Here is a 13137-nt window from a genome sequence, read left to right as displayed (position 1 = left end):
TAGGTTAACTTTACATTAACATGTTTGCAATCTGTCCTGTGTCACTTTTAAGGTGATGAGAAAGAAGTAGAGCTTTGGTGTTCCAAGCCCCTCATTGTCCTGTGAAGTGAGGGCAGGAGGTGTGTAAATGGTAGAAGAGAGGAGCTGGATAGGGCTAGATAACCAGTCTGTTAGCCTGGGTTACCTTTGAGTCCAGATGCATATGTGGAACCCGGAAGTACTCTTCCTTTCATTCACTGGGTAGTTTTGGGGTATCCACAGTGGGCCACACACTTGTCCAGGAATTAGGTGTAATGACAAACAAAAAAAGACCTGGTTCTCGCCCTGGCATGCCTGCAGCTCAAATAATTATACAAATAAATGAGAGATTCTAACTAGGACAGATGCTGCTGAGGCAGAAGATGTGGGGTTGGGAGAACATGTAATAGGGTTTTGACCTGTACTCAGCAACATTAGGGAAGGTCTCACCAGCAAGCACTATTGTGTGGAGTTGAAAAAGTTGAATTCCCGCTGCCAAAAGAAGTCCCCACTTCTGCCTTTTACCAGCTGAAGAAATCGTGTGAAACGCTTTCTCCTTATGGACTCCAGATTTCTCTCCCCTGCCCTACTCCCCTTACCCCGGCCCCAGTAGCACACAAAAAGTCATAATCAGTTCTTTTCCCTCAAGAATTCCTTTACTGGTTTTTTGGCAGCATTATATCAAAATCTAGCAGTTTTCAAAAGTTAGAGGATTTAAAATACGGTTTTTAGTCAAGTCCCTTCACCTATTTTACTCCTCATCTGTGGTGACCAGTGAGTCCTCAGTATCCTTGTGGGAAACACTAAAAACAAAAACACGGTTGAAAATTATCTCCTGAAAGGAGTTTCTACCACTTTCTAATAATATGACTCACTTAGAGCCAGGATGACAGTTTCCTTTTCTTTCAGATTTTCTCATTTCCTTTTTCGCTACCCCGCAGGGATGAGCTCTTCCGTCAGAGCCTGGCAAAGCTGCGCGAGCAGCTCGTGAAAGCTAATACCTTGGTAAGGGAGGCAAACTTCTTAGCCGAGGAAATGAGTAAGCTCACTGACTACCAAGTGACTCTGCAAATCCCTGCTGCAAACCTCAGTGCCAACAGGAAGGTAAGAGTGTTTTTAAAGAAAATGAGAGCAAAATGACAACTTATGTCCTATAGGTTAGAATACACAGCTGACATCCAAAAGGACATCCATGAGGAGATCTTGGTGTGAGCCAGAGTATTTATTTCCTCTGTAGACCCCCCTGGAGTATATGTGCCCTCAGATATGTTGAAATTAGAAATATATATTAGTAATTCCTCTTGTTTTTCTCTTTCCTATAAATGGTCCTTTCTGGAATGGGGGATAGGTATATGTTTTGTTATAGTACCGTTCTTAAGAGGGGATTCTACATGGAAGACTTGTATAATACCTTTATTTTGTACATGGAACAACTCTTTGCAGTCATTGGGACGTTTACCATCATTTCAACTTGAAGATTTTTTTTTCCTTTAAGGAGAAACTTCAAAGGAAAAGAATTTTTCATCCATCTATGTCTCCCTCCGGCAAGCAAACTAGAAATGAGTCAGGGAGTATTTCATTAATCTTTCTGCATTTTAGTCCTTCGACCAGACAGTTCTTTGAGAATTTTATCTTAAGTCCACGGTCATAGAAGTGTTCGTAAAGATCATGTGCTTTTTGTACAAGGATGCTTATCATAATGGCCTTTATAGGAGCAAAAATTTGAAATTACCATGATGTTGAACAACATAATAATTTGTCAGATGAGTTGTATATCCGTATAATAGGTTTCTATGTTGCCATTAAAAATCACGTCTATGGGGGCGTCTGGGTGGTGCAGTCGTTAAGCGTCTGCCTTCGGCTCAGGGAGTGATTCCGGCGTTCTGGGATCGAGCCCCGCATCAGGCTCGTCTGCTGGAGCCTGCTTCTTCCTCTCCCACTCCCCCTGCCTGTGTTCCCTCTCTCGCTGGCTGTCTCTCTCTGTCAAATAAATAAATAAAATCTTAAAAAAAAAAAAATCACGTCTATGAGGGGCACCTGGCTGGCTTGGTTGGTTAAACATCTGACTTCGGCTCAGGTCATAATCACAACGTCCTGGGATCGAGCCTCTGTGTCCAGCTCCCTGCTCAGCAGGGAGTCTGCTTCTCCCTCTCCCCCCTGCTCACACACACTCTCTCTCTCTTAAATAAGTAAGTAAAATCTTTTAAAAAAGAAAAAAAAAATCATGTCTGTGAGGAGTATTTAGCAACACAAGAAGATGATCATAATACAAAAGCTGTGGAGAGAGGATCGGGATAGGAGATTCATAGTTTTGTTTGGTTCTGCTTATGATAATAAAAAACACGTGCGTGGGTATATACAGAAGATTTCATTCATCTTTCTGCATTTTAGTTGAAAATAAGTCAGACTGTTCCCTAGGTGGTAGAATTTCATCTTCTTTCTGTATACATTATGCGTCTTTTTCAAACGTGCTACTTGACGATAACATCTATTGCTTTAACAATCCAAAAAGCCATACCGAGGCTTGTTTGGTTTATTGCGTGTTTTTGTTTCTCCTTCACTCTGCAGAGAGGTGCCATCGTGAGCGAGCCAGCTATTCAAGTGAGGAGGAAAGGAAAGAGCACCCAAGTTTGGACCATTGAGAAGCTGGAGAATAAATTAATTGACATGAGAGACCTTTATCAAGAATGGAAGGAAAAAATCCCTGAGGTAAAAGAGACAAAAGGTGAAGGAGATTGGACCATGTTGAAAGCGCAGGGTGTCAGTGATATCAGTGTCAGAACACACACACACGTGTGGCGGTGACTCTCTGCGGTCGTACTTTGGGCACTGGTATTAGAAAAGTAACGTGGAAGTGACCTTGACAAGGGGTCCTAAGTTGAATCAGTCATAGAACATGCGATGCCGACATGGACAGGAGCTAAATGAAGAGAACACGTGACATATCCGTAGTTGGCAGGGTTTTTGCTGCATTTCAAATGAAATGAAGTAGAACCCAGCGACTCCGTGCTGTTTGGTCGGTGTTGTGACAAAGCCACGTGGATGGAGCCAGCTTGGCTTTCGTACTCCTTAGCATGTGTTCATGCTCCCCCAGCTGTGATCATGGCTGGGGAGATTACAAAGAATAATTTTAGGAAGCACAATCCATTTTTGGGGGGTATTAGTAATGAAAAAGAAGGCTCGGTGAAGGAAATGAGGCAGACACAGGGAATGGAGTGAAAAAGGCTGCACGTGGGGTGCAATAGGGAAGAGAGGCAGTAACTAAGGAAGAGCTCTCCACGTGGACATCATGGGCCCCCACAGTGGACCCCCCAGCTGTCAAGTCTCTCCCATGTGCTACCTTTGTTTTATTTTTGCGACATGATTGTAATTCTGCTTCTTTTTAATTTCTTTAGATAAATGCTTTCTCTTTTAAAACATTTTTAAGTGCTAGTTTTAAATTATATTATCCAAATTGGTGTTTTGTTTCCTACTCACCTCCCCCACTGCCCCCCCCCCGTCAGGCAAAGCGTCTCTATGGGAAACGAGGTGACCCTTTCTATGAAGCCCAAGAGAATCACAACCTAATTGGCGTGGCTAATGTGTTCTTGGAGTGTCTCTTTTATGATGTGAAACTTCAGTATGCAGTTCCTATCATCAGCCAGCAGGGGGAGGTAAGGACAAGCCATCCTTGGAGGAAACAGTTGGGGTGTGTGTGTGTGTGTGTGTGTGTGTGTGTGTGTGTCCAATTTAAGTTATGCTCTTGAGGTAGATCAGGAAACTAGGGTAAATAGTCAGGATCACATTCTTTCTTTGCTTGTATCAATAGAAACTCAAAATTAAATCATGGTTTTTTAAGATTATAAGATTAAAATCATGTAAGATAATTAATAACAATTTTTTTTCTTTATGGTTCACAAGTTTTTTTCTTTGTTTTAATCAAATTAGAAATCTTTTGGAAACCAGATTCAGCTCCGTCCCTATATTCATCTCCGTTAATCTCTTACGTTTTTAATATACTCAGATTCCTTCCTGGCCCCTACGTGGTTTTCACAAGATACAACTTGGGAGCATTATTTTGAAATCTAAAGTATTCAAGGAAAACAAGTTTAACCTCTTCTAAAAAACAAAAGAAAACAAAATACTTCACATTTCAGTTATTTACATGTATTAACCTTATGTAGGCCTAAGACATTTTAGAAAATATTCAAGTTCAAACTTCTTGATTTTTATCTATTTCATCGACTGATGTTTTTATTTTATTTTATTTTATTTTTTTTAAAGATTTTATTTATTTATTCGACAGAGATAGAGACAGCCAGAGAGAGAGGGAACACAAGCAGGGGAAGTGGGAGAGGAAGAAGCAGGCTCATAGCAGAGGAGCCTGATGTGGGGCTTGATCCCAGAACGCCGGGAACACGCCCTGAGCCGAAGGCAGATGCTTAACCGCTGTGCCACCCAGGCGCCCCTGATGTTTTTATTTTAAATTTAGTAGGATCTTCTTCCATAGCTTGCCCTACATAATGTGCAGACTTGAAATACTTAGCTATCTCTTGGGATCCTTAGGGCAGGCTGCGAGCGGAATGCCATTCTGCCCGAAGTGAACCAGAAAACAGAGCCCAGGTTCCCAGTTGTGGTGTGTACGTGCACAGCTCACATTCTGCGTGTGGCAGCCCCCCTAGGACATTCTGCTCCTGCTCTAGAAGACCAGTGGGCTGGAGTTGCTCTTTCCCATGTGAAAAATGGGCACAGCTCCTGTGGCAAAGGAATCCAGTGACTCAGCCCTTAGTTGGGGGTTCTTAAGCCCGGGTCTGGGCAGGGCTTTGAGTGTTCCATTCATCCCTCTGAAATTATATTAAAAATGTCCTAGAGTCTCAAAAACGGTCGAAAAAAGCTTGAGAACTGTTGTCTTCAGACTGATTTCTCCCATTCCCCCTCCTCTGATTCCTCCGTATTGGTCTCACTCGTCCAAGACCATTGACTAATTTCTCAGGTCTCTGCTGCCAGTGAAAGTTGGGTCTGACTACCTTTAAAAAGGAGCCTTCCTATTTCAGACAACAGCAGCACTGCCAGAACGTGTCACCTTCACAGCTCCAGCCACCGCAACCTGAACCCTTGTTATGAAAGATCACTTGGCCAGTTACAGCACTGTGAGGATGCCAAGTGCAGGATAATTCTTGTCCTTTAATTCAGTTCTGGGCACCCAGCCATAAGAGGGACACTAGCACCTATCCAGAGGACCACCAGGGTGTTGAGGACATGCTAAGCCTTTTGGGGAGTGGGGACAGTTTTAAAGGAACGATTTCCTTATAACTTTGTCCTTGGCGTATGTCATCCCTCCTGGGATGGGTCTCATTCCTCCGTGGAGCCTGCCTCCACCCTGCTCCCAGCCCCGGTGTGAGTCACATACCCATTCTCTGCTCCCAAGTGAGTAGACACTCCAGGAGCCTGGTGACCGTGTCTTTTAGTTTACTGTTGTAAATGTAGTTCTTAGTGCATTTTCTGGCACACAGTTGGTTCCTGGATCAATTTAACCCATCCAAGCCTGCACGATCTCTGTACTCTTTGTCTCGGTATTCCCACGGGGCAGGTATTTGATCAGAGGAGTAAATGAATGAATATATATGAACATGGACAATAAACCACTCCAAACAGAATATGATAGCTGCCTTTACTCTGTTCGTGGACGACGTCTAAAGACAGATGAGAACGAAGATGAGTCCAGAAGGCGAGCGGCAGAGAGGCAAATTTGGCTTCAAGTCAGGCGGGGTGATTGCAGGTGCAGGTGATGGAACGGAGTGGTTGTGGAAGGGGTGAGTTTCCCGTCACCGGAGCTGGCCCAGCAGTAGCCCGGAGGCTGCTCAGTAGCCCGGGGATCTGGGAGCATGCTCTCTGTCTTAGGTCAGGCTGTGCCCAGGATGCCTATTAACCCACAGGCGCTCGGGTCCCTGCCGCAGGTTGCCGGGCGTCTCCACGTGGAAGTGATGCGAGTGACAGGGGCCGTCCCGGAGCGCGTGGTGGACGATGACTCCTCCGAGAACTCCAGCGAAGGCGGGAGCCTTGAAGTCGTGGACAGCAGTGGGGAGGTCATTCACCGAGTCCGGAAACTGACGTGCCGGGTGAGAGGAGGGGATAGGCAGGCGCCGATAAGCGACCGTGTTCATCTAAAGCAGTTTGACAGAAAATCTTGGGAGTGTTTCTTAGAGCGTAGTAAATGTTCAGCTTTCTGACCATAAATACAACGGCGGGCACTGCTTTTTCCAGAAGTAGAGCACACTTTCTGATGCCAGTTGATGAAATTTTAGAAGTCCATGTGCCTTTGGCATGCAGGAAGTGTATGTGGTTCAGTGAATCGTGATTTTGCAGTAAAGGTTGCATCAGTGTCAGAAACTCAGCCACTAGGAGAATTTGAGAGGATGTGTGTGTTTGTTGCCAGGCTCATGTGCTGTAGTTATGGTCCTGGTATAGACCGATTATAAGTGGAACCCTTCATGTGTCAAATGTTTTCAGATGTTAAACGGATAACCGATTTATGTATTTCATCGCTGATTCTTAAAATAGAAGTACTTCAAGTAAGCATACTTAGGGTAATGTTTTCTTTATCAAAATTATATAGCATTTTTTTTTTATATCTCTTTAGGTAAAAATTAAAGAGGCAACTGGGCTGCCCTTAAACCTCTCAAATTTTGTCTTCTGTCAATACACATTCTGGGACCAGTGTGAATCTACAGTGGCGGCCCCGGTGGTGGACCCTGAGGTGCCCTCCCCTCAGTCCAGGGACGCCCAGTACACCGTGACCTTCTCTCACTCTAAGGTACGGCCCCTTTACAAAATGAGCTACGTGGGAGGCTGTGGACCTGGGCGCCATTCAGAGCTCTCCTTATAACTTAGAAGGTCCACCATAAGAATGTTTAATAAATGTAATATGTGTGTTGCGCTTTTTAACCTCAAAATGTACTTAAGTACCAGTTCAGATGGGAAGTATTTAAAATAAAATCTGAAAGGCCTCTACCTGAAGTCTTAGACCCTAGAGGTGTAACGGCGAGTGACAGTTTGTATACATTTAGATAAACTATTTTCTGTGCCCTACAACTTATATCTCTGTGAGGTCAATGTATGTTCACACAGCAATGGGCATAGATACGGTCCCTTCCTGTCACGCATGCATAACATCTTTAGAAAGTTTTTTCAAATAATGTGGTCACATTATGTATATTGTAGAATTATACCTTTTAATATACGTGAACCTCTTTTCATTCTTTGGACTACAGAGTAGCACTCCAAGCATTGCATTCTAATGTGCCATATGAGTTTTTAAAGAAAATGTCAATGGACAAGGTAAATTTTTGGTGACCGTTGGTTGGCCCTGTCGTGTGACCATCAGCCACCCTTCCTGGTTTTCACATCAGACTGCCCACAGGTTGTTTCTGACAGACAGACGCTACCTTCTGTTGTAATTTTGTTTTTCCTTGCACAATCCTTAACAGATACTCCAAACCCCTTCCTTTGGAAACTGTGTTTTTTTCTTTCTGGCCCTACACCTATCAAATTTTACATAGGTAAAGACTGTCAGGTCTTTCTTTTTCTGAAAACAAATAGTCCACTTTTTTTTGTTTCTTTCACTTATATTCACCAAGTCTGTTTCTCAAAATCCTTATGAAGTATTTTGTGGTTACTGTTGTCTGAATACTCTCTTAAATTGCCCCCATCTTTCTTTGGATCCACAAAGCTGTTCCTGTAGAAGGAGGAAGCCTGAATTTAAGTACATTCTAGTTATCTAGATATAAAATATAGAAGAAGGTACGTAGTAGAACGTTAAATCAGTATAACACAGGTCTTTCCAGCAATAGAGCCGCAGAGCTGTCTCCACCGGAGACTGCAGCTCGGCCCCTCGCCTGCCACTTTGTTCAGGGTGAGCTCTGTACCGCTCAGTCCACTCAGCATCATTTCCTCACACTCCTCTGTCTGCGTTTTAGGACGAGGAGCTGGAGCGGGGGAGTTTCAGAGCAAGAGCTCAGAATCATGAAGATAATCATAGGAAATTTAATTCTATTCTCAGTCTCCCAAGCCATAGCAAGGAGCAATCAGACGTTCTTGTTTTATGATGTGCTGATTAGCCTACGGCGGTGGGAGGTCTGAGTGGTCCTGCGGAACCAAGAAGGAACCAGGTGCAGGGACCGCGGATCACTGCTGCCCCTCACAAGCACATGAGGCGGGACAGGACGCTTTTTTCATTGTGCGCCCTGATTAAAGAAGGGCATTGCATTCAATCCCTTCCTCCTCACTAGTATGAAGAGCTGGTATTCCGGGTGGTATTCTCAGGTTGGGATCGGACTAACCACCTCCAAAGGGGATCCCTACACGATTGAAAGGTAAGCGGAAATGTCACACATTGCCCTGTGCATGATTCATGTTGCTTTTCCCTTGCTCCCCACTTGCCCCAGGACTACGTGGTGACCGTGACAGAGGAGCTCCTGGAGTTCCTGTCCGATGGAGCCCTGGCCATTGAGGTGTGGGGCCACCGCTGTGCTGGGAATGGCAGCTCCGTCTGGGAAGTCGACTCTCTTCACGCGAAAACGAGAACGTTGCATGACAGGTGTGTGCTTGGCTGAGCTGATGCAGGGTCATGATGGGCACTAGGCTGAGCGTAAGAGTGGGGTCCCTGGGCCTGTCTCCTCCTTGGTGCAATGGGAACGAGAAAAGGAACTAGCTGGCATTGAGGACGTTCAATGGGGAAGGAGGGTCTTTTCAACAAATAGGACTAAAACAGCCGCCTATCTGCGGAGGCACAAAACCAACCTTGATTTTGGCTTCACAATACACAAAACTTATTTTGAGAAGGATCAGAACCTTCCATGTGAAAGATAAAGCTGTAAAGCATATAGGGGGAAAAAAAAACCAGGAGGACATTTTCCTCTTTTCTTTTTAGAAGATTTTATAGAAGTCTCTGTAGAGCAATATTTAGACTCCAGATCCGGCTGCCAAGGAGCCCCTATTGTGCTGTGGGAACTGGCTGGAGTATGGCAGGCCTCTCCGGCTTCCCATGTTCCATGACGGAGGTGGTGGGCAGTAGCTCATCTTTGGGGTCCACGGTGCTCACATGGCAAGGCACAGACGTCTTAGGGCCTGATTGTCACGTGGGTCCCAGGGAAGCACGGTCTTCACTTTGATTCTCAGCACACTCTGTCCGAGCAGGAATTAACAGGGTCCCCACTGAGACTCATCAGGCCAGCTGCAAACTTGCTGGATTTAGCCCTCTGTCCTCCAAGTTTCCCAGACACGACAACCTCACTATTGTTGGGTCCCATTCTCAGCCCTCCACACAGCAAGGCCTCCTAGGAGCTGGTCATGCAGAGACTTGGCCTGGGTGATAACACAGAGACTCCCCTGGCCACCTTGTTAGCATAAAGCTCTCCACAGCCCTCGGGGTAGGCACACCTCTGCTGAACCACTGTAGGCAGTTCTCAGATCCACCAGCCCTTTTCACTAAAAACTTTGTGCATCCTGGTGGCCGAGATGATGATTTCTGTCCCAGTTCCTATAACTCGTACCTCCGCTCCAGAATAGCTATCCTCAGCCAGCTCCTGAGTGAGAAACTCGTTCAATCGAGCTTTGAAGGTGCCATCAGCCACAGGCTTCCTCTTCTTGGAAATTTGCCCCGCCATCTTGCCCGGGAGGATACCTTCTTGGAAATTTGATCCTTTGCCTCTTCTGTGACCTAGCAATCTACTCCTAGGTATTTCCTCAAGAAAAATGAAAACATAAGTCCGTAAACAGGCTTGTTCACAAGTGTTAATGGCAGTTCTTTCTATAATATCCCCAAAGTGCCAACAACCCAAATGTGTGAGAACGTTTGATAAACAAATTGTACAACTGGTCATGTAATCAAATATTACTCAGCTCTGATAACAAGGAAAAGGACTATGGATATCCATTTGAATAAATCACAAAAACATTACACTGAAACAAAAAAGCCACACCTAAAAGGGTACCTACTATGATTCCCTTTCTATGAATTTCTAGAACAAGCAGAACAATTTATGGTTACATGGCTGCTGTGGGATGCTGTGGATATTGAATGAGAAGGGGCATGAGCAAACTTTCAGAGGCAAATGGTGGGGTAGTTACAGAGCTGTGTGCATTTTCACAATGCATCAAACTGTGCTTAAAATCTGGACATTTCACTGAATATACGTTATACCTCAATAAAGTGAAGAGAAAAGACGTACATCATAGGGTTGTTTTGAGAGTTGAATAAGCAAATCTACACGACAGCACGATGCCCAGCCCATAGTAAGTGCTCAGGGGATGGTGGCTCATTCCTATTGCTCATAACATCCCTGGGCAATGATGTTGTCCATCGGAACGTGTTTTTGCAGGTGGAATGAGGTAACACGGAGAATAGAAATGTGGATTTCCATACTGGAATTGAATGAGCTAGGGGAGTACTCAGCAGTGGAGCTTCACCAGGCAAAAGATGTCAACACGGGAGGCATCTTCCAACTCAGACAGGTATGAGGCCTGGTTTTGTTTGTTTTGTGTTTTCTCTTTGTCCCACTCTTACACACCGTTCCTGGGGGTTTTCTAATTACGGGCTTCTTTATTCGCTGATTCTCTTCCCTTCCTTTATCCTCTTCCCCCATTCCTTGCCCTTCCCATTCCGGGCACCCATTGGCATGTCATGTCCTCCCCCACTTCCCCCTCTGCAGGGTCATTCCCGGAGAGTGCAAGTCACGGTGAAACCGGTGCAGCATTCCGGGACACTGCCGCTCATGGTCGAAGCCATCCTGTCTGTCTCCATTGGCTGCGTCACTGCCAGATCCACTAAGCTGCAGAGAGGGCTGGACAGTTACCAGGTAAGACCAACGGATTGGATGTAGTCTGCAGCGAGGACCAGTTAACGCAGAGTTACGGTGGTCAGTGATCTGGGCTGGAGACCTTTGGGGAATGTGACAGAACGCCTTGTCTTGACCTTATATCTGCACCCCTCCCTTCACATTTCCCATCCATTGCCTTTTTACGAGATTGGAAATACTATCCCGGCTTAGTGTTGATTAATAATAATTTTATTTGTGAGCACACTTATGAATGGTGTGTTACTCACTTACTTCAGGCAGATTGCATTTTCTGTCTGTCTCCAGTTATGTTATGTTGGGTATTTGGCATGGCTGCCTGGCCCAGTCCACTTCTATTAATACAAAATTGCCTCCATACACTGGTATAATTAAACAGTTCTTTGAAAGTTTTCCTTTTTTTTTTTTCTTTTTTTTTTAATTAAAGTTGTCCTCATGATCATTTTTGCCCATTAAATCCTCTTTTACTAAATCTTCTGCTCTCATTTTTAAAAATTAAAAGATTGGGTGGGGGGGTGCCTGACTGGCTCAGTTGGAGGAGTGTGCGACTCTCGATCTTGGGTCGTGAGTTACCAATCCCAGCTCTTCATCACTCTGTGAAATTAAACTTTAAAATTAGGAACTTGTCCACAGTGGCCTGAAAGAAGGCACGTGCTTTCACTCAGTCCCCAGTTCACTGGCAGGTATGAATTAGGGACTGGGAGGAATTACCCCATTGAACCCTGGCTCCCTCACTGCCACACGAGAGAGGGAGCATTCCCCGTTGTGACGTTTCTGTGTGGAGTCTGGGCAGAGGCCCAGCCCGTCTTGAGAATGATTCATCCTCTGTCTCAGTTTCCTTGTACTCCCTGGCATTCAGGCAAAGACTTTCCGAAAGCTAGAAGGAACATTGGCTTTGCTTATGAGGCCTTGGAAGGCATAGTTTTGTCGAACGCCGCCTTCCCTGTCCCAGGCCAAAATTGCCCCTGGTTCTCAGAGCCAGGGAGAGTATGAAGGAAGGCCTGAGGACAGTTTTGGGGGAGACTTCTCCCCCAGACTTTTCCTCACGTGTGGAATAGGAAATTGGGTTGTGTGGATTCTTATCCCAGCTCAGTCCCTCACTCGGCCAGCAACTTTGGGGGTGGCTGCAGGGCCTGGTAGAAAGGTCACCAGCCTAGAGCCAGGGGGCCTGGGATCTTCAGTCTAGCATGGCCTTCCTGGTTACCTTGTTGGGATAATGCAAACCTCGAGTTCCCCTTCTCTCTTCTCCAGAATGATGAGGTAGACTTAATATTCCCTGAAATCCCAGTCTATACTAAAATTTTGGGGCTTAATGAATCTCTGATCTTAGGTAAAACTTTGAATTTGCATCCTAAATCATGACATATAAATTAGGGATCTCCAACTGACTACGTGTTCCCATATGAGGAACCTTACAAGGATTGATTATTTGAACTTTTTAAACCACTCTACCTCCTGAGTTAAAACTGATTTTTGTCAAAATTTGAGCTCCCCCGCCCCGTGCTAAATGCTCTATAAAGGACATAGTACCAGTCATGTAGATTTAAACGGTGACTATTTCAGGGTGCCTGGGTGGCTCAGTCAGTTGAGTGGCCAGCTCTTGATCTCAGCTCAGGTCTCGATCTCAAGGTCGTGAGTTCAAGCCCTGTGTTGGGCTCTACGCTGGGCATGGAGCCTACTTTAAAAAATCAATCAATCAATCAACTGTGGCTCATTTTTTTAATAAAGACTTTTTTTAAAGATTTATTTATTTTAGAGAGAACGAGCAGAGGCGCAGAGGGAGAGGGAAAAGGAGAGAAGTAGACTCTCTGCTAAGCACAGAGCCCGATGTGGGGCTCAATCCCACAACCTATGAGATCATGACATGAGCCGAAATCAAGAGTCAGACGCTTAACCGACAGAGCCACCCAGGTGCCCCTAAACTGTGACTATTTTAAAGCTTTTATTTTTCTTTGCAGCCATGCTCAAGGTCACGTCCAGAACTTATTTTGTGACATAGTACTTTAGAAATATTCTGAGGCAGTAGCCCAAGCCGGTGCAGAATATGCTGATTTCACAAGTTACACATCATGAAAGCTCAGGCTAGTTCTGTGGTAACGGAAGGATCTCCTTAGTCTAAAAAATGATAATGATAAATTTGAGCTACTTGTACTTTTTCAGTAATTTGGGGAATTAAGTCAAGAAAAATTACTTCAGGGGGCACCTGGCTGGCTCAGTCAGTAGAGCAGGAGACCTTGACCTCAGGGTTTGAGTTTGAGAGAGAAGGGGAACTCAAACCTTGTGAGTT

General features: G+C 45.0%; 1 protein-coding gene and 1 pseudogene across 1 annotated transcript in view; one reads left to right on the top strand and one right to left on the bottom strand.

Moving 5' to 3' along the window:
* The window catches only part of KIF13A (kinesin family member 13A), a 203057-nt gene that overhangs the window by 163140 nt on the left and 26780 nt on the right, over positions 1–13137 (top strand). The window contains exons 19-26 of the mRNA XM_087858074.1: positions 960–1122; positions 2587–2727; positions 3522–3671; positions 5955–6116; positions 6638–6811; positions 8442–8593; positions 10377–10509; positions 10707–10853. Of these exons, the coding sequence (XP_087714200.1) occupies positions 960–1122; positions 2587–2727; positions 3522–3671; positions 5955–6116; positions 6638–6811; positions 8442–8593; positions 10377–10509; positions 10707–10853 (1222 nt within the window). The remainder of the gene's footprint in view (positions 1–959; positions 1123–2586; positions 2728–3521; positions 3672–5954; positions 6117–6637; positions 6812–8441; positions 8594–10376; positions 10510–10706; positions 10854–13137) is intronic.
* LOC123801523 (small ribosomal subunit protein uS3 pseudogene) lies at positions 8990–9662 on the bottom strand (annotated as a pseudogene).

Source organism: Ursus americanus, chromosome 32 (genome assembly GCF_024610735.1).
Source record: "Ursus americanus isolate L20-20 chromosome 32, mUrsAme1.1.p, whole genome shotgun sequence".
Classification (NCBI taxonomy): Eukaryota; Metazoa; Chordata; class Mammalia; order Carnivora; family Ursidae; genus Ursus; species Ursus americanus.
This window is presented reverse-complemented; position numbering and strand designations above follow the sequence as displayed.